This window comes from Ascidiella aspersa, chromosome 2 (genome assembly GCF_963924565.1).
Source record: "Ascidiella aspersa chromosome 2, kaAscAspe10.2, whole genome shotgun sequence".
NCBI lineage: Eukaryota > Metazoa > Chordata > Ascidiacea > Phlebobranchia > Ascidiidae > Ascidiella > Ascidiella aspersa.
The window spans coordinates 8,138,369-8,158,283 of record NC_139448.1 but is presented as its reverse complement, the minus strand read 5'-3'; the positions used below and the strand labels follow the sequence as shown (position 1 = coordinate 8,158,283).

The 19,915-nt window shown below is 37.7% G+C and overlaps 2 protein-coding genes across 2 annotated transcripts in view; one reads left to right on the top strand and one right to left on the bottom strand.

Moving 5' to 3' along the window:
- LOC146163395 (proteasome adapter and scaffold protein ECM29-like) overlaps window positions 1–19,915 on the bottom strand; it is a 47,928-nt gene that overhangs the window by 9,741 nt on the left and 18,272 nt on the right. The window contains exons 15-33 of the mRNA XM_083381132.1: window positions 19,410–19,498; window positions 18,604–18,761; window positions 17,968–18,078; window positions 17,525–17,642; window positions 17,049–17,168; window positions 16,261–16,433; window positions 15,456–15,692; window positions 15,021–15,141; window positions 14,324–14,531; window positions 13,481–13,598; window positions 12,280–12,450; window positions 5,322–5,615; window positions 4,735–4,859; window positions 4,185–4,293; window positions 3,401–3,598; window positions 2,907–3,000; window positions 2,422–2,553; window positions 1,854–2,031; window positions 157–227 (exon numbers count right to left, since the gene is read on the bottom strand). Of these exons, the coding sequence (XP_083237258.1) occupies window positions 157–227; window positions 1,854–2,031; window positions 2,422–2,553; window positions 2,907–3,000; window positions 3,401–3,598; window positions 4,185–4,293; window positions 4,735–4,859; window positions 5,322–5,615; window positions 12,280–12,450; window positions 13,481–13,598; window positions 14,324–14,531; window positions 15,021–15,141; window positions 15,456–15,692; window positions 16,261–16,433; window positions 17,049–17,168; window positions 17,525–17,642; window positions 17,968–18,078; window positions 18,604–18,761; window positions 19,410–19,498 (2,825 nt within the window). The remainder of the gene's footprint in view (window positions 1–156; window positions 228–1,853; window positions 2,032–2,421; window positions 2,554–2,906; window positions 3,001–3,400; window positions 3,599–4,184; window positions 4,294–4,734; window positions 4,860–5,321; window positions 5,616–12,279; window positions 12,451–13,480; window positions 13,599–14,323; window positions 14,532–15,020; window positions 15,142–15,455; window positions 15,693–16,260; window positions 16,434–17,048; window positions 17,169–17,524; window positions 17,643–17,967; window positions 18,079–18,603; window positions 18,762–19,409; window positions 19,499–19,915) is intronic.
- Window positions 7,754–10,322, top strand: LOC146163397 (complement C1q tumor necrosis factor-related protein 4-like). The gene is made up of 4 exons (XM_083382602.1): window positions 7,754–7,940; window positions 8,670–8,887; window positions 9,508–9,654; window positions 10,086–10,322. The coding sequence occupies exons 1-4, from the start codon at window positions 7,754–7,756 to the stop codon at window positions 10,320–10,322; spliced, it is 789 nt and encodes a 262-aa protein (XP_083238728.1).

Here is a 19,915-nt window from a genome sequence, read left to right as displayed (position 1 = left end):
TGCCGGCTTGGTATATTTTCTTATATACTGTATCAGTTTGTAAGGATTTTATGGACACGATTAGCGCAAGAAATAGGTATATTTATAATTTCAGTAAAGATTTCCAAAAAAAATGTTTAACATATCATTCACTTTGGAAAATCATTAAAACCTTACCAGGGGTAAACTCGTTCCAGATCGCTTGCCACATTTCTCGTGACGTCAGAGCAAAGTTGACGTCATCGCCTCTGCAGAAACAAATAGCAAAATGATACTGCTGGACTAGATTGAGGGTTTAACAGGTATAGAGGTATAGAAACTAAATAAATCCCCGTTTTAGTGTCTTTACTGTTCTTTTTTTGTTTGATGTAATCAAAACTTTTCTTCGCATTTGAATGATGAGCAACAAAGCGTCCATTTAACTACTATTTGGCTTGAATTTGTTACTGCGAGTATTGGAATGTGCTTTTTAACAAAAAAATAAAGAAAGATTGTTTGCGAAATATTTTCGTTTATCCAAAATCGGTTTTGGAAAGGGATTTGATTTTTTGATAAACAAAGAACAAAATGTTTTATTTGGTTAAAAACAAAAAGATTATAAGTATAGGTTATAATAATCTCTTTGGTTAAAAGTAAGTGACGAATATCTATAATTTAAGCGGTAAACCAGAAACCAATAAACAAGTTTAAAACACCTTTGTTAACAGTTTTTAAAAGTTTTTGTTAGTAAACAATGGTCTTTGTTAATAAATGTAAACAAGTTGGCTAGCATTACAAAATATAGAATTACAAAAAAATAAAAATAATAGATATGATAATATTTAAACAGCGATTTATAAATTATTGTCCTAATAAATTTACCTCAAAACGGTTATGCTTAAACATTGGTTGCTGTTTATGTTTTAAACATCATAAAAAAATAATTGTTTTCACCCTATTAAAAAAAAAAAAACTTTAAATAACAAAAAATATATAGATATTACGTCACAAAAGAAACATATATCCTAGCAACGCAAATAATGCAAATTTAGGCAAAAAACGGAAAAAGGTTGAGATTCTGAGGGTGGACAGTAGTAGTACATAGAGAGTGTAACCAGAAAGATATTTTTTAACGAAATTCTTGCGAATTTGATCAGTTTTTTCGTGTGCGTCCGTAAAGTAGTGCTGATATAGCAAGGTGGTATACTTGTGGCCAGCTGACATTCGTCTTGTGGTTGAAGTTTTTGAAGACAGAAACATGAGGTATGATTTTAAAATATTTTAAAATAGGAATTGTGGATTTTGTTATGAAGGGTTAGTATTTTCAGAAATGCAGGTGTTTTTTTATTATTTCATCTTTTTCTTGATAAATAAAAATCACTGAAATTTATATTGTGGGTCGGTCGCAAACCCAGACAACTTTTTAAAGGTAGTTGCAAGGTAAAAAGCGAGAAAAAATTGGGTGAAACTGACAAACCTTTTGATGTACAAGGATACGTGACGCATTATAGACACAAAAATACTCTTATCTACTCTGTACTCTGTTTATACTATTATATTATCATAAAAGACGGAATACTTTAGTTACACTGTTATATAGTAAGTTGGAGAAACTTTCATTTTTGTGAGTTCCATGCTAATATTAATTTCCAATTAGATGATTTCCAGCATGCGCACATTGCGTTTGGTCTGAGAAGACTCCTCAAGCGAAAATATACTGCGCTTATTTTTTGCACTAGTTATTGTTTAGTTAAAATAGTTAAAATTTTGAGGCATGGTGTTGTGTCCAGCAAAAACAGGCCGCGGGCCGGATATTTTCTACAGGCGGGCCAGATCCGGCCCGTGGAACGTAGGCGACCAACCCCTGAACTAAAACAACAAAAAACGATTCTTACTCGGTCAGTGAGTCCGCGTTCTTGGTCGCTGGCTTCTTACCGCCCACTAGCGACTGCTTCTCGTGCATGCCAAAGAACGCGAGGGGGAGCACGAGAGCGGCATGTCGGTTGAGTGCGTCGGGCGAGTGACGAGCCACAGCGTACACCACGCTGGCCGCTGCGTGCCTGTAGTTGTCCTCTGTGACGAAATAGAGGATGTGTTAACGCACAATGGGAAATGTTACGACTTGTTTACTCCTAAACGTTTGGAGAACCGATTTTTTTCATCGCAGTGACCAAATTATTGAATAGCAGTTTTTAATATTAAAACTCAATTAATGACCATCAAGTATCCTTAGAAAATAGTAAATTGAGCCCGCAATCAAATAATAATAAACCCACCAAAAATGAATTAGGCTAAACGCATGTTAAACCATATTAAAAAATACGATCAAGTTAAAATATTTGGGTGCAAACATAACCCAAATAGCAAGAAATAAACTAAGCCGTTGAATGTCGCTTTAAAAAAACAGCTTCATTAGGGTCATAAAGCAATATAACAATGTTCTTGCAGCCTTTTCGGTCTTACCTTCTTTCTCCAAATACCACAGCTTCATCTTCGTGAGCGTCTTTTCGAGCGTGACGTCTTTGGCGACGCGGCTAAGGTGACCAATCGCAGTCGAGTTGACCTTGCGCACAGCCAATGAGCGGTCGGCTACGCCTGGATACAAAACAAATGGGCATTAAAACTTATTAATCAAGCTATGAGGAAGATCGTTTAAGATTTGGGATTAAGAAAACTGACAGCGATTCAAGGTCAGTTTTTTTCACAAAGTTTTTTTCTAGCCCTTATGCTGTTGACAGAACTTGGTAAATCGAAAATCACTTATTTTGATGTTATATGATAAATTTATTTTGCTACTAAAAGGATCATCAGTATCTTACTCAAATATAATTCATCAATGCCCCCAAAAAATATCATTATTTATAGAGGGTTGTGCAGATATTATGCGACGGAGATATATTAAAATATTTCATGCTTTTACAAAAACGTTTCGGTGACACAGCGTATACCTGAGATCAATGCGTTCATAAACTTCCCGGCGTATGGAGTCACGTCATTTCCGCATGACGTCACTAATGACGTAATTAGGTGAGCACAGCCTGCCTGAAAATTAAATGATTCGTATATTACTACAGACACAAATTTTTGGCCATAAAACGAATTGAAAAACTTCAGATATTCTAATGCTCTAAACTGGACGCGACTTAAAATTGGCAAAAATTATTTTACGGACAGTTTTTCAAAGTTTAGCAAGAAACGTATTGAGTTGTTTTTGAAAAAAAAATGTGAAAAATTCATTCAATCCACTGAAAATCTTAGTTTCATTCAGAAAAGGCCCGAACAATCCAAAAACAACTACATTTTAAACTAAAACCTAATTTCAGACTTCAATTCAAGTTTGCAAAACGAAAAAACAGCTTCCAAAAAATCGCCTTTCGACATAAAATGCAAGAATTCTCTTCAAAACCTTTTGGGAGAAATTTTAAACAGAAAAAAAGCTCACCTTGGTGGAAAGGCCGACGCCTCGCTTAGTGAGGTCTGCCAGCATCGGTGTTAGTTCTTTAAGCACGGAGTCGTCACACCGAGCAAGGCACCTCACTGCTGTCTCCATTAGTGGCGATGACTTGACCGCCTCCGCTCTCAGCCAATCGAGAGCGTCCTGGGTCACGTGGGCGCTGCGGTTGTGCAGGTAGTTGAGCATCTGAGAGTCGATCGAGAATGTTTGCGGTTGGTTGGGTGTTAATCAAAAAATGACTTGCTGGAGGCGCAATAAGAGTCGTTGTTGAAGTATAGACGAAATGCACTTTTTGCCACAAAAAACATATCACAGTTAAAAAATGTTATTGATACAAGGGCAATTATTATAAGTATTTAAAATGCAGTTTTCATTTTATACTAAAAAAATTATTTTTTTTCTTGCAATTCAAACAGCAGGCTGTGTATACATCTTCATGAATGTATTTCAGTTTCTTGTTTAGCAGTTGTACTACTTAGGTACACCATAGACGGATCTGGAATATAGCTTGAAAATGAATATCATAGCCAAACCGGCCGAGTAAGTACGTTTTGATAAGCACGACGTACGTGTACCATAGTAAGTTAATGTCTATTGTATTACTAGTTTTGTTAAGTTAAATATTTCAAGGTGTAGAAGTAACATGCCAAATATGTAGATTCCCGGCAACATGTATAGGTGGTAGAGATAAAAAATAAGTACTAGTGACAGCGCTTAAAATTGAATTTTAAAAAGGGCATAGGCAGCATAATAACATAAAAAATAAACTCACGGGTGCCTCGAGTCCACTTAGTGCTTCGAGTAAGGCGACGACCATCTTTGGGATGCAAGGTTTTATGGAGTCGCCACTTACTTTACTCACCTCGATCAGAGTCGACAGACTAAAAAAATTGAATGGTTTAGATCCAAAAAACAAAAGTACATAATTGGTTTATTTATTAAACAAAGCTAAATGTTTTGTATCTAGAAAAACTTCAAATTGTTGTAAGAAACGTACATATACACAATGTGTACTATGACGGGAGGTCGTGAGTTCGAACTTTACCGTATAGGCTGTTGTTGTTTTTTAGCCTGTTCTTGCTTGTACTACAATCCTGATCAGGCGGACTGCTTTGTTTTTCATAGGCTATCCTCACAGAAATACTGGAAACTTAACAACAAAAGACTAAAAATTTTTGCAAACAAGATACCGGTTTTCGAAATCAACATCAGGCCTCCAATTTACGCGATCGTATGCAGCCAAAACAAACTGTGACATCTAAATTCCATAATCGCGCAACAACCAGGAAAGGAAAACCGTAATAACGAGCCTTGTAACGAACCTCAAGGAGCGGACTTCTTCCATTGGACTGCTCATACCCTCCCTGAGGAGAACGTCAAGGATTTTCGCTACCGTACCTTCGTCCGTCTGGATTCCCGACTCTTTGTCGAAGAGTCGGATCGTGATCTGCATTTGCAATTTTGAAGAAAATCAAGTGATTTTTAAACATTTTGAGCAGACTTTAGCAAGGGTTAGGTCAAATTGTTTTGCAATACCCAATAAAAGTTGGAATTTCAGATTTATTGGTGTGCTAAAACAACAGATTATTTGCGTTATAAAACAGAAAACTATTTGTGTGATAACTCAGAAGATTATTTATGATTTGTATTATTTGAGTTACAAGGATAAATTTAATAAAAGTGCAACCCTCGGAAAATATCTTACTGATCAAGCTCCAGGTTAAAACATTACATATTAACCACACGATAGAAAAAACAACAACAACAACAACAATTTTTAAAGCATTTTAACAATACCCTCCAATAGCCCCAGAAAGAGTTATTTTATTAAATATATTGCATACAAATACTGCGTTTTGCGTGGTTTAAGCCCAAACGAAATAGAACATCTTAAAATATCGCTCCCCACCTTTTTTAAAACTTTACAGCTCTCTTGCGCCGCATCGCGGACACTTTCCTTAACGTCGTCGCAAACCCGGAACATGATCGACCAGAGTTCGGGGAGTTTTTCGGCCACCGCGGGCCCGGTCGGTGGGGCTCCGGCGCCGTCGGAGGACTTTCCCGGCGCCGCGCGGTCCGGCCTGCGGAACCCGGAACGCAGGAGGTCAGCCAGGGCCAGACAGCTGGCCTGACGAGTTCGCCAAAGCTTGTTGGTCAGGTTGAACGTCAGGTCGGCGAGGATTTCGGAGGTGTACGTCTCGACCTAAGGGAGATTGACGTTATTGTGGATACAGACAATAATCCTGGCCCTGCCCCTGTTAACAGTAGCCGCAGTCAAAAAATACCTGCAACAGTAGCAATATACACAAACGCAAAAATGTCGCGAAACGCAAAAACGGCGGCGACTAGCGAGAAAGGCAAACGACAGGACACACAGACACTTAGTTTACAGCGTATTCAAAGTGCCAAAGTGGCGTTATAGAGTACGAGCTGATTCACAAGTGGACCGACGGACTCGCAACATTGTCGTGTCGTGCAGGATATTGGCGCATGAATATCGATCGGTGTAAAGTAGCGGTATATAGTGGACAAGCGTATAGTTGTTGTGCAAACGCGGTTCGACATGTTTGTAGGCCGTTTGTTTTGAATATACAGTCTTACAGGCATGTGAGGGTTGATAGAATTTTCATGAAAGACCACTTAAGATGAAGCGGATATGCAAATGATTAGACTTATGTGACACGTTTGATGCGCTTAGCTTGGCCACGTTTCCGATTATTATCGACTAGAAATGGAGTTAATGCTAACTGTGTATCTTTTAGGATGGGAATCAGCCATACAGGACGCAGTTAAGGTCCAACAAGTTTAAAAACAAATTACGTATGCCGTTCGCTAAGCCGTACATTTAATTTGCAGTTAAACGTTTTGGAGTAGGGAAATTTAAATACGCCACGTAATGTTTTTGTTTTTTTGACGTGTCCTTGTAAAAAAGATTTTAGGAGCGCAAGGGGTACAAGTGATAAGCAGCATTTTTTTTCAGGAAAAAATATTTTAATTTTCAAGCGGGGCGACGCAATACAAGAAAAAAACACTCGTAAAAACGTGGAGTTCCGGTTCAACTATTTGTTTTACCCGGATACGCTGGGATTTCGATAAAACCAACAGAATCTAAAGTGCTCCAGATTTCAAATACAGAGGCTTTTTTTTATTAGTATGTAGGCAGGATTATTGCTTTAGTCAGTTCTTAGCTTAAATGAAAGTTTCAGTCAGTTCATAGCTTAAATGAAAGTTTCAGTCAGTTCTTAGCTTAAATGAAAGTTTCAGTCAGTTCTTAGCTTAAATGAAGTTTCAGTCAGTTCTTAGCTTAAATTAAGTTTCAGTCAGTTCTTAGCTTAAATGAAAGTTTCAGTCAGTTCTTAGCTTAAATGAAGTTTCAGTCAGTTCTTAGCTTAAATGAAGTTTCAGTCAGTTCTTAGCTTAAATGAAGTTTCAGTCAGTTCTTAGCTTAAATAGAAAGCCAAGTCAAATAAAATGATGTTAACCAGGTGCGCTTTGTGTTTTCCCTAATGTATATGCAATAAGCACGAAAATTATCCACGCATGTAAAACAGAGTGTATTTAAAAAGAGGGTGACAGTTTTTTACAATTCGTTATATGAAATAATGACAGATTTAAAAATTAGGGCAATTAAAAACAAAGTTGCCGTTATCTTTGACATCCAAAAACGCCTTAAAATTAAAAAAAGCCTATAAAACAATGGTAAAACTGTAGTTGTTTTTAAACAAAAAGACATATTTGGTCCTTACAAAGCACTTAGAGCAGAGGCGTGCAATATACGGCCCGCGCTACTTTTTTACGTGGCCCGCACAGACTCCGTCAAGTAGCGCATTGAATTTTAATACTTTTCACTGTTTAAAAAGTTATTTTTGTAACGGAATCGTTAGCATTTTTCAATTTGCATTACGTCACACTGACGGAACCTCCATTATTGCGTCATAGTCTGCATTGTAGTAAAACTGCCTTGTTCTGCTGGTAATGATTCAGTGACATGATCTTACTTTAAGGGTGAAGTGTTTTGAATATATATTAATATTTCACGTTTTTTTAATAAAAACTGTAAATGTTGTTCGATTGTCTGGCCCGCAGCACCATCATAACTATACATTATAGCCCGTTGCGATAAACAGTTGCACGCCCCTGACTTGGCACAAGTAACCTTATCTACATTCTAAAATGTCCCTAAAAAAATATCACAAGTCGTTAAACCCACATTGTAGTAGAGCTAGTGTTAAATGCAATTTAATTTCATTGCACTATCATGCTTAAAGGCTTACACACAATTCAAATAATTGTATTTAACCGCGATTTTCGGGTTCGGGTTATAGGTTATGTGCAGGTGCAATGTACGACAAATGCAGGCGGCACAAGGCAGGAAGTACAATAGCCACAGCGGTTCTGATAGCGATTGCATTACTGGCTGTGTTGTGCAATCTAGTGACGGCCAATACGCGAATCTGCACCCACTGCTGCGACGAAGTATACCCAGCCAATGGGACGCCGGTTTATTATATGACCAAGGGACCCAAAGGTATTTATCTATTATGATTTCGTACTTAGGGCCTTGAGACCGATTGTAATAATGGGATTGCGACCAGTACAGTTAAAGTTCGCCAATTCACTGAAAAGTGATAATCAAAAACCAGTTTTTTTGCTAGAACCACTTGTTGTTGGTTTCGTTTGAGATTTGGAAAACACTATGGCTACTTTTAATGGAAAACTGGATTCTTCACTTTTTCTAGCAAAGTTAAAATATATCCGCAAAGTTATTGCTATTGTGCCTTAGATTGCAAAAGAGATGTAAAACGCCCCTCAAAACACAATAAGGCTAAACTGGTTACAGAGGCCTTTTAATAGGTTTTAGAATGCTGACGACCTTGGCTACTGTATTTCAAAAGAAAAAAGCAAATCTCACCACAGAACAACTACTAACTCAGCAAACCGAAGGATTACCTTGCGTCCATAGACTTTAGCCCCAGAATATATAACCCAATCAATATTAATCCACTACCTCGTGAAATTACACACTCTAAGCGCAGTTTGTTCTCCCCAAAAATATCTATCCTAAAGCATCCACCCTTTCACAGGAATTTCTCAATTCGTTTACAACCAAATCAGCATAATACCAAAGATAAGTTTTTTTTAATTTTAAAACTTTTTCTTTCAGTGAAATTGTTACCCACTGCTGGAATCAATGATCGTTGTTTGCTTGATTTAATTTTCAACCAATCTGCCTATTTTACTTTAACAACATTTGCAGGTGACAAAGGGGATATTGGCCCGGTCGGACCCAAGGGGAACCCCGGGCCTCAGGGCGTCCAGGGCGCTGAAGGCAAGCAGGGCGTGGTCGGGCCGAGGGGTGAAAAGGGTGACAGGGGTGAACCTGCCCCCCTAAACCCCCAATCGGCGTTTTCGGTGGCCAGAAGCAGGCCCCTGTTGGGAAACGAAACCACAGCACTACCGATCACCTTCGATAAGGTTGGTGTTAGTTTACTGTTTCGTTATTCCTTAAACCAATTTATAAAGATTTTCATTCGCTAATTTTATATAATTTTTTATTGTGCATATGAGTAATCTTTTTTTTAATTATTTTAAACATATATTCGGATTTAAAAAATATTTTTTAGCGATTCGAGTAGTTGAAATGGGCACGAGTATACTCGTACGAGTTACAAACAACCAAGAGAAAATTTTTTTACAGATCTTCTTAAAGGTTTGCTTATTACTTTTTCGAGAGTCACCGTCCAATAAAACGAAGCGATTTCCGTTTTAAATCAAATTATGTAGATCAGGGGTGTGTGACCTTTTATTTATACTCATGGGAAATATAGCTATATGCAGAAAGTTAATCTTCAAATTTAGCGAAAATCATACAGCAATTGGAAAACACCATGACGCATACCTACTATCTAAACAGAATAATATTAGATGACATTTATGACTTGTAAAATAGACCGGCGAATAAAATCAAATACCCCGAAGAAAACTTGTACTCTGTGTTGTGGACTGCACGGAAATTCGTTGTAATGAAAAATGCCTCGTTATTATTCCTGTGTAATAGGCGCAAGAGAGTAAAAAATGCCCTTTTTCTCGAACAGATTTTCGTGAATGCTGGTGGCGACTTTGACCTGGAAGGTGGTCGTTTTATCTGCGAGCATTCTGGCGTCTACCACTTCACCTACACAGTTCAATCCTACCTAGACAAGTTCCTAGGCGTGCAACTGCTCAAGAACAGCGAGCCGCAGGTCAGGATTAAATTACGTTAATATTTTTTTATGTATTATTCTTTTTAGTGCTCTTTAAGGTAGCTTTTTCATTGGCGCTCAGTTTTCGAAACAACTTACGTTAGTTTTTCCTCTTTTTTTATGTTATTTTCAAATTGTTTCTAACGACTAATGTAAAGGGAATTAACAACGGAAAGGACATTTGCATGTTTTGTTAGTCAACCAAGGCGGAACGTTGATTTAAAATTTAGGAAAATATTGACGCATTTAAAGAGGTTCAATAAGCAGTTAAAATGCTTAAAAGCGACCTTTAAAAATAAATAATTATAAGTCGAAATCTAAAAATATACGCAACACCATGCTCGCCGGCCGAATATTCCCGAACTCGCACATATTTTAAGGCTAAAGTACATAGGCCAACTGCAAACCAGACCCTTTGTTTTACCGCACAGGTGATTCTGTACGCAAACGCTGTACCTCGTCGAATCATGCAAAGTCAGACGATCATGCTGCCTTTGCGCCGTGGCGACATCGTGTGGCTGCGGCAGGCAAAAGGAGCGCGATTCGCCATCTACGGTAACGCCGACATCCAAATTACATTTAGTGGCTTTTTGCTGTACGCGGACGCACTGTATCCGTCAAAAGAAGAAGAAGGATGGACGCTAAGCGACTTGGACGACTGTGTGTAGGGTCGGGGGAAGTAGCAATGAGTAAATGACCCCGTATCAGTTTTTTTCATTGCAGCTGTTGGCACACACTTGTTTTGTTTTCGGCTTGTTTTGAGATTGCAAGACGCCGCTGGTAAATAAGGACGTTGGGCCCCTTAGTTAAGGAGTTCCTCAACTTTTACAAAAAAGGTTAAGCACAAACCGTAAATAAACATTTCGCTGTACACGAAAAATAATATGAACTTTTAGTTATACTTTAACATTAGGACATTATTCGTAGCTAATAATGCAAGAAAAACCATCATACCAATTTCGTTTTTTGGAAAACGACAAAAGTTTAGCATACAAAATAAAACGCTATTTCTGACTTAGTTTGGCAGTGATTTTTGTGAAACTATTTTGGAAACTAGATGTAGTGACGGGATATCATTTCACTTCAAGAAATCGTTGAACTTTTTTTCAGATAAACGCTGATTTCCATACAGCAAATTATGTGGCAAACCGTAGTCATTTTTATGGATTATTTTGCAATAAATGTCTCTATGAGTCGCAAATATTCGAAAGCACGACTCTCATTGTATGCGAGTCTCTCATTGTATGTGAGGAGTCAATAATACAAGAAATGGATTTGTACTTGCTTTAAATTCGTTTTTCCTGTTTTATTCTATCTATTTCGCAATTTGTTTAATTTTTTATATCGCAAGTGTATTTCAACGCCGCTTAAATTCGACTTTTTCATGACTTTTATCGCGTTAGAGAATAAATGGTGCTTGAGTGGTACTTTTGACACAAGTTAACATTTTTTAACAAGTCCAACAAAACAAGAATAAGTAGAACGAACATTACAAAAATAAAACCAGCCAAAAATGATTTTACCCCAAAGAATTGTTTACTGTTTCCAAACCTGTACTTGCTCTAGAGTTGACTTACGCAATCGATATAGGAATACTATTATATATAGATCTTTTTTACACTTGAGAGGTTTCAAACAGATTTGATCATATACTACCAAATTTGAGAACTACACAATTAAAAAACAACCAAAAGCATATTAAAACTCACGCTCACATAACCAGGCACAATAATACAACTTGGATTTTCTGACAGTTTAATCTCAACAAGGGACACTATCTAGCAAAATCTATTACACTTAAATTGATGAAAATTTGGCCTATAAATAAACCCCTTAAGCTGCTCTCGCTTTTTACGTGATAAGTAAAGGGCGATTACATTTTGACCGAAATAATTTTTTTTTGACTTTTTTTTTTTTTTTTTTTTGAAAACGTATTATAGGAATACATTGATTTGAACACTGCATTGTTGTATGAAGTACTGCAATACTGCATTAAGGTCTTGGTGTCACCAGTCACTTGTTTTTGATGTTTTACTGACGTCCGGTGGAACACAAATCATTAAATTTTCGTGGTTATGCAAAACTCTAAGAAATGCTTTTTGATAGTTTTTTAGTTTAAATTTTTGACATACAACTATTAAAATAAAACCAACAACCAGGTTATTTTTACAAAAGTGTTCAGTTAAAACACGAGGCAAAAAGAATTGCAAAAAAAACAAAAAAAGCATACTATCAAAATAACAAATGGGAGAATTGGAAATTGACACGGGATGATTTCAAATCGTAAAGTTAAAAAATTATCGCCCTAGTGATAATTGTACCACATTTCGAGAAACATAGTATAAATAAAAAAGCGACGCTTATCGTTTCAATTGAAACCGGAGCTATGACCGATACTTCCGTTGTTAATCTATTTTTTGATAAAATTTGTTTTAAACTTGAAATCGCTGAGTTTGATTGCAAATCACGGGTAGAGTTCATATGTTATTTTGGAATCGGCATGGGTAGCACCAGAGTATATCGGACGAGTAGCGATACTATTTCTTGACATCGCATCGGGTATCGGCTCCGATCCGATACGATATTATCGAACATGCTTAAAAACAGATAATAACCAATTCTTACCGTTTTAATTGGCACCGGGGCTATGACCTTCCATATGGATGTCATGGCTGCCCTGACTGATGGCTGGGGGTCAAAAGTGTATCGGTACAACCGGGGCACTATCCGGGGGAGGTGGGGTTCCAGTTGTTCCCGGGCCGCCTCGGCGATGCTCCGGAACCCGAAGGCCACGCCCTGGTCAAGTAGAGATGACGTTATTAGTTTGCGAAGCGATTTATCTAGGTTATTTCCGGCAAGAACGGCTGTTGGGAGTGTGAGATTGGGTTGCAAGGAATTTTAGATATGCTTAATAATCTTCTTTTAACTATAGATGTTGTCTGGAAATGCGTTTTCAGGTAAAAGCTTATGTTTAAAGCTACATAGGGATGGTTGTCGAAATAATCTTCTCATAGTTGCCACACCTAAGCAATTCAGCTCGACCGATATAACACTTTTGGGAAAATCGTGGAAAATTAACGGAAGTCGTTTTTCAATTTCTAGATGATTTATTAAGGATATTGCTGAAAATTGATTTCGGAAACATATATTTTTACTTGAAAACTGAAGTCAATTGATTTAAAACATGTGGAATTTTTCGGAAACTATTATGAACTTTTCTAGGTTATGTAACGAATGGTATATTCCCACAGATACATGGACTTTCTAAAAACATGTTTTTTCATGCTTTTATCAGTCGCGTATTTTGCACAAACGAATAACAAACATCCATATAAACATATATTATTTTTCTTCAGATATATAAGCATGCATTGGTAAATATTTATGAACTAAAATTTAACCTGAATGATACCCTTATGGTTCAATATCCACTTAGTTGAATGTTTATTTTTTTAAACTATAGGTAAAATGTGTTTTACAAATTTGGTCAAACTTCCAAATAGATAAGAATACAATTTTACGGTGCAATAAACAGGGCCAATTAAGATAGCTAAAAATATTAGAGGTTTACGCATAGAAATCGAACAGGACTATATGTATTTCACCCGAAAACTTCCAGCAAGACACTTGTTACTGGGCAAGCAAAGTGGATAACAGCGCTGTTCACTCGGTTAAAACTGTTAAACCGCTACTATACCTGTTAGGCACAAGAGACCAAAAACGTCAAACTGTCTTGCTATAATAGCGGCAGTGGATTGTGGTTTTGTAATGTAAAATGGAACAAGAAAACGGTCTTTTAATAGGAGCGGCAGTGGATTGCTTTTACCTTCTTGGTGTTCCATAGCGCGTGGTGGTTTGCGAGATGTAGGAACTTGTAGACGAGGTCGGGTTGGTTGAGATCGGACGCCAGAGAACAAAGCTCCTTGTATGTTGTCAGACTTGACCTGCGGTGGAATAGCAACGTTTGTTCGCAACTTAAAAACTTGGTTTATATCACTTAAAACAAAAAAAACAGGATGAATTTTTCATTAGTCGGCAAAGTAAAACAAGTCGACAAGTAAAGGCATTGGCCGATAGTCTGACCTGGGGTGAGATTCGAACTTACGACCTCCATCATTCGGCGGTCGTCGTTTTATTAATTGGGCACGCATGCTTATTGCTTATTACACCAAAGAGTCAAATGACTAACATCATCAGTCGATTCAATTAAGGAAGCACTGACGACGGGCATACCGGGAACGTCGCTATACCAACTAAGCTCCACAGACGAAGCTCATCGTAAACTAGTTTTTCTAGCCTGGCCTGTCTTGTATGATCCTTAATCCTTTTTTGATTGACTGATTCGGTTAGTTTATTGAGTGCCGGTACACTATGATACGTAAGGCGATATCGTTGATCACAATACGTTTTCAGATGGGCTAGGCACAGTTGTTGTACAAGTATGTGTAATTGTGTATCTATCTTTCAAGTTAAATATTTTAATAAAAACTATAAGGTTCGTTTGGAATATTGACAAAACAACGCCTCAAACGAAATTGCGTTCTGGGATATTTTAAGCCAAAATTTAGCAAATTGAGCAAAGATATGCCCATATCGCACTCGCAGTAGACAATACCGTACAAATCCGCCATCACAGCAAAATTCAAAACAAACAAACGCAGAAAAATACCCGTCCGGTGCTTTCCCGAGTTGTACAGAGCTCTGAAAGAGTCCGCTTCCCTCCTGGCCTACAATCCGCACTTTGGAGGCGGGAGAGTTGCTCTCCGACCCTCCAGCAAGTGACTCTACGAGCTGATTGACCAGCTGTTTCTTCTGATCGGCTGAACCGAGCTCGTATACGATCCCAAAACCCTTGGAAGCGATGTCCTGCGTCAGCTCTGCGAGGTTAAAGCGTTCTGTTAATTGTTTTAAGTAACACCGTAAGCCTTTGTAGGCTAAATGGATCTGTCGATCAATGATGCAAGTATAAGGCCAGAATAGAAAATCTAGCCTGCGGTAAGGTTCGAACTCATGATAATGGGCGATATCGGGACCGTCGCTCTTCCATTAATTATTATCAAACTTAGTTGTCTAAGCAGGGTTGTAGTGCAAGTAGAAGGCCAAAATAGAAAAATAACTAGCCTGCAGTGAGGTTCGAACTCACGACCTCCGGCTATACCTGGAATGTCGCTCTGCCATACATTTTTAATAAACCCACGTTTATTAAAATTGACTTTTATCAATGCATATTTTTTCTTTTAGTTCACTAAAAAGCCTGCAAAAAATTCAGTGCATATAAATAATAATTGGTTCGCCAAAGCTTCGCTGTTGTGCTTACGCTTAATATTTGGGTCGCCGGGATACAAGGTCGAAAAACACTGACTTACCGTCCGATTCCGATAGCAGGGCTGTGAAGGCGCTCTGTAGCTCCATTAAGTGTTGGCAGACGGCCGGATGACGCGCGTACTCGTCTGTTTTAAGCATCGTCATCAACCAGATGCAAGAAGCCTAAATAAAATATAAACAAAACATTTGATAAGACAGCTGCTGGTTTATAACCTAAACTCACAACCACATATTTTTATTCCAATCTAAGTTTTTGCCGCGGTCTTTTTTCCGTGATCCGTGATCCGCGATTAGTTTTTAACTTTTTATTTCTTCTTCGAAAAAAATGCATTTTTGTTTCGTTATTAACCACTAAAATGGATAAATGATGACCCCCACCCCCCACTCCCCCCCCCAAAAAAATGGTGAGGCCCAGCAATTATCTGGCCGTTTAAAAAAGTTTGACGACATCTGCTCTAAATCAACAAAGGCGTTACCTGTCTGGCGGCCGGCACACGATGCCCGACAAACTCGGACAGAATCTTGCTCAGCAGCCATGTCACGTGATCAGTGTTGATATCCTCACGGTGGCGCTGACGAGGAGGCTCGATCAGCTGATGGAAGGGGTTGAGGTCGTGGCGCCTCCAGCGGCAAAGTCGCTCGGGCGAATCGGGCCCCAGCGCGGCGCTGCACATGGCGCCACCTACCGAGAAGTGCAGCTCGGCGTCCTTGATCTGCGGAGAAAAACGACAGTGGGGGTTTCCTATTCAACGGTTTGTGTTTAACTTGCTGGGAAGATTTTTAGCATTTTTAGGCAAAGGCTTCCGGTGTTACTTAGGTGTGTGAGTTGTAATCGTTGTTCAGTGCGACTTCTGAAGGGGTCGCATTTGTACACACTTGTGTGTGAATGTTTTAGTGAATTTGGGGGGAAGTAATTTTCAATAAAGGTATTAGCGGCACAAATGATAAACTTTTACAATAAGCCTATACTATTGGTATATCATAAAAGATGAAAGACCGGGGAAATACTCCCGTGTTTTCTAAATATACAAATGAAAACGGCTAAAAGCCAAATTACTTAATACTTGGGGACAGTTAGAAAAAAAAATATTCCGTAATGCCTCAACCCACATATGCATGCCAAATTACCGATATAAGCCACTACATAAAAGATTTACGCGCTTAAAGTTGTTAACGCAAAGGTTACTTTTTTATTTAAGAATCCAATTCAATCCTTTAAAAATGCGTATCTTAATCATCGATAACGAATACTATAACTGTTTAAAAATCCCGTAACTTTACCTCGGCAGTTTCCAGTAGTGACTGTAGGATCTTCTCGGTGTGGGGAAACTCCCCATCGCCGACTGGGAACCTTCCCAAGGCCAGGACGACCTGCTCCCTCAACTTGTGGGGGGTTTTGGCCACCAGGAGGCCAGTAAGAGAATTGACCACCCAGAGCTTACTTCCAGTAATGCCTGGCAAAATCAAGAGAAGTTGACGTTAGTAAAAATTATAATGATTCCGAGTGGTTTATGCTGCGCTTCTTAACCGGTGCACCGCGGGAAAATTTAAAATATATTCAAGATAACAAAACTTATTTTATAACATTTTACGCATTTAGCTTAGCTCGCTGCGCAAACATTACTTTAGGGAATATGCAACTATGAGGCCTATGTAATAAAAACTGGCAAGAAATTCAAAGGAAATATCGGTGAACTGGACAATTTTTTGGATATTTACAGGTGCGGAAAAAATTATTTTTGGGAATATACTACCGCGAGGCCTATGTATTAAAACCTTGGAAGAAATTCATGAGAAATACCGATTCAACCAAAAAAATGCGCTGAATTCGACGTCAGGTTTTGAAGGAAAAACCGACCTCATCCGACCTTACCCAACCTTTAAACAACGGTATAGAACAACCCGCGCTCAAAACGGTAAAGATTTACCAGATTTATTTGCAAGGAAACTGAACATTTGGATAAAATACCATATGGAATAATTTTCAAAAAAATATTTTAATAGATCTATTATGGTAAACTATAAAATATATAGTTTCAAAGAAATTTTGACAAAAAACCCATTCTCACCTTTTTCGTCTTCGTCTGATCCTGGTGGTAGTGGTAGCGCCACATAGCGGCCAATCTGTCCCAAGGCAGCGCAAGCAGCTCCTGATAAAGTTGGGTCTTTCGAGTTCTCGATGCATTCAACTAAAACAAAGTTTAAACCAAATAACGTTTGCGTGGTATGTGGGGTGTCATAAGTAGTTTTGGAACAACCTTGAAACTAATGAAGTCATTTTGAAAAAAAATAACGTGTCGCTTCCGAAAAAAAAAAAAATGAGTCGCTTCCAAATAATGAGATATTAAATATTAGTAGAAGTAAAAACACCAGTTAGGTTGAGGTAAATAAATTCATCGGTTAAGAAAAGTAAAGGTCAAATACCAAAACAAATTATAATAAGCCAAAAGTGGTCAAAAAAATACCAAAAATGTAGCTATGTAGTCGAAATAAACAGTTTAATGATAAGTTAACAAAAAATGCGAAAATATAAAAGGTTCCACACCTATAGAAACGACGGCTTGCTTGCAAACTTCCAGGCATTTCTCTGACGTAGGCAACTTTAGCGCGTCAGCGATCACGTGACCCAGTAGAAGCAATGAGCCGTGACGCTCCTCATATTTCTGACCGAAAGGAAAAAAGTGACAAAATTATACGAATGCAAATTGCTTTACATTATTTCAAATGTGTAACGAATAAAGTAAAAGTAGGAATAAGAGGGAATTTAACTAGTCGATAAAGTCATAGCCTTAGAAGTTTTAACAGTTTTTTGCAAAAAAAAAAAAAAAACACTTTGAAATAAAACAAGACTGCTCAATTTAAAAAAAATTATAATTTTTGAAAGAATAAAATCAGTTTGGGAAGCTTTATCAAATAGGCGAAAATGTGGAAATTTTATAATAAGCGTCTGGTTTATTTACAATTAGCATCCCAATCTAGGTTACTGACCGTTCCTTTACTTGACTTGGCCAGTTCGGTAATAAGCTGCTTGTATTGTTGAGCAGATGACGGAATCCTCCGGAAAATTATCGCGTAGAGCTCCGACGCAAATATGCGGATCTGAAGAAAAAAAAACGTGAAAACAGAAAATATAATTTTGAACACAGAATTTTTTACAAACGATAAGTAATGTTCGGTAAATTTTCTAAGCTTCCAATTGACTGAGCCCATATATTGAAGGTTTTTCCAAAATGCACCGTGAATTTAATTAAAACGCATTCAAGCAGCGTCAAAACTCACAAAAACTTTTATTTGGTCGATGAAAAACGAGAATATTAGGTTGGATATACCTGACCAGGTCCTGACCTACATTCAGTTAAATCCCAAAACGCTTTGCACAGGTTAACTGTATTTTATGACGCCTCGACAACTAAGAGTTATGGAAATTATATAACTAAGAGTAGTAACAAACAATATAGTTTTCCAGCATAAATATATTGTGAAAAAAATGGAAAAAATAACGCCCAGAAAAACGTTAAAGACGCAGTTGAACCACGACACAAAACAAATGAAAACAAGATGTTACAAACCATTTTTAACGTAAAGGAACAAAACTGTTAGTAAGACTTTTTTCGTTGTACTCACGTTTTCCTGCGTGTGGGTGGCGAGTCCCTTGACCCACTGGATGCGGAGCGGGATGTTGGCATCAGCTCCTCCACCGTCGGAGCAGAGGAGGAGTCGGAGGTCGACGTCATCCGGACACGAAGCGATCATCTCAAGCAAGTAGTAAACCACAGTCGGTTCTGTACGAAGTTTATCTTTTTTTTGAAGTTTACAGTATTTTACCAAAATGAAAAAAACTTCTTTCAAACCGCTACCTCATTTGCGACGACGTAAACATACTTTGAAATCCAACAAGTCAAAAAACTAAGACCCTAAAAGCAACAAGAAATCATACTTTAGTATATGATAAAGCGCATTGATTTATAATCTCTGCTGTCATTAAAGTGAACTACTAAGCAACCAATAGTTCAAAGCACATATCAATATAAGGATGCCAACGGACATAAGCAGTGCTTCTTAACGTTTTAGAGTCGTAAACCCTAAAGAGAACTTGTTGGGTTCCATTTACCCCGTGTTGAAATAACAAAATATAACATGCTGTTATTAATAAAGAACAACACATTGGGAGCATATATACTGCTTTTTTATTTTATATTGGTGAAAAATGACATACAATATCGTTTCAAAAATAACATATTAAAATTACCAAATACATCCTTAGGCAATATCCACACTTTAATAACATCTGAATTAGGAAGTAATCATGTATTACTCTTGGAAGATTTTTTTCGCGGTTTGAAATGAACAGCTATCACCGAAACGGCTAGATACCGATTTGACAATTCGCAAATACGCAAACATATATTTTTCTACTTTCCGGGTCCTACCTGATACGAGGTGAAGATACTGGAACAAGAGATCGACGTAGAGAGAAATTATACGAAGAAAATCCGGGTCCTTGCTTTTCACCTTGCGTCTGAAATGAGATTTGGGAGGTTGGGCTTTGTGTGCGTTTTAACTGTTATAAATGAAACATATGTCGGGGTTCGACGTATGTGTAGTTTTTTTAGGCAGGGTATAGTCTCCATAAACATCATAAAAAAATTCGCATTTATTATGCAAGACAGTTTTTTTGTCTGAGAACTGTATGCCTTGTGAAAGGTGTCCTGTATAATTTTGTAATGCTTTTGGTAAAATTGTACAACTTAACTTCATTCATATAAAACGCAAACAAATTAGAATGCAAACAATATAACGGACTTTCACAATCGTTTGTATACGCCAGATAAGACTATGCAAATTGGCAAACTAATTTGACAGACTTCTGGTTCACTTCGCATTTCTTTTGCAAAGAAGCGAACTATTTTGAACGTTTGGCACTGGAAAGTTATTT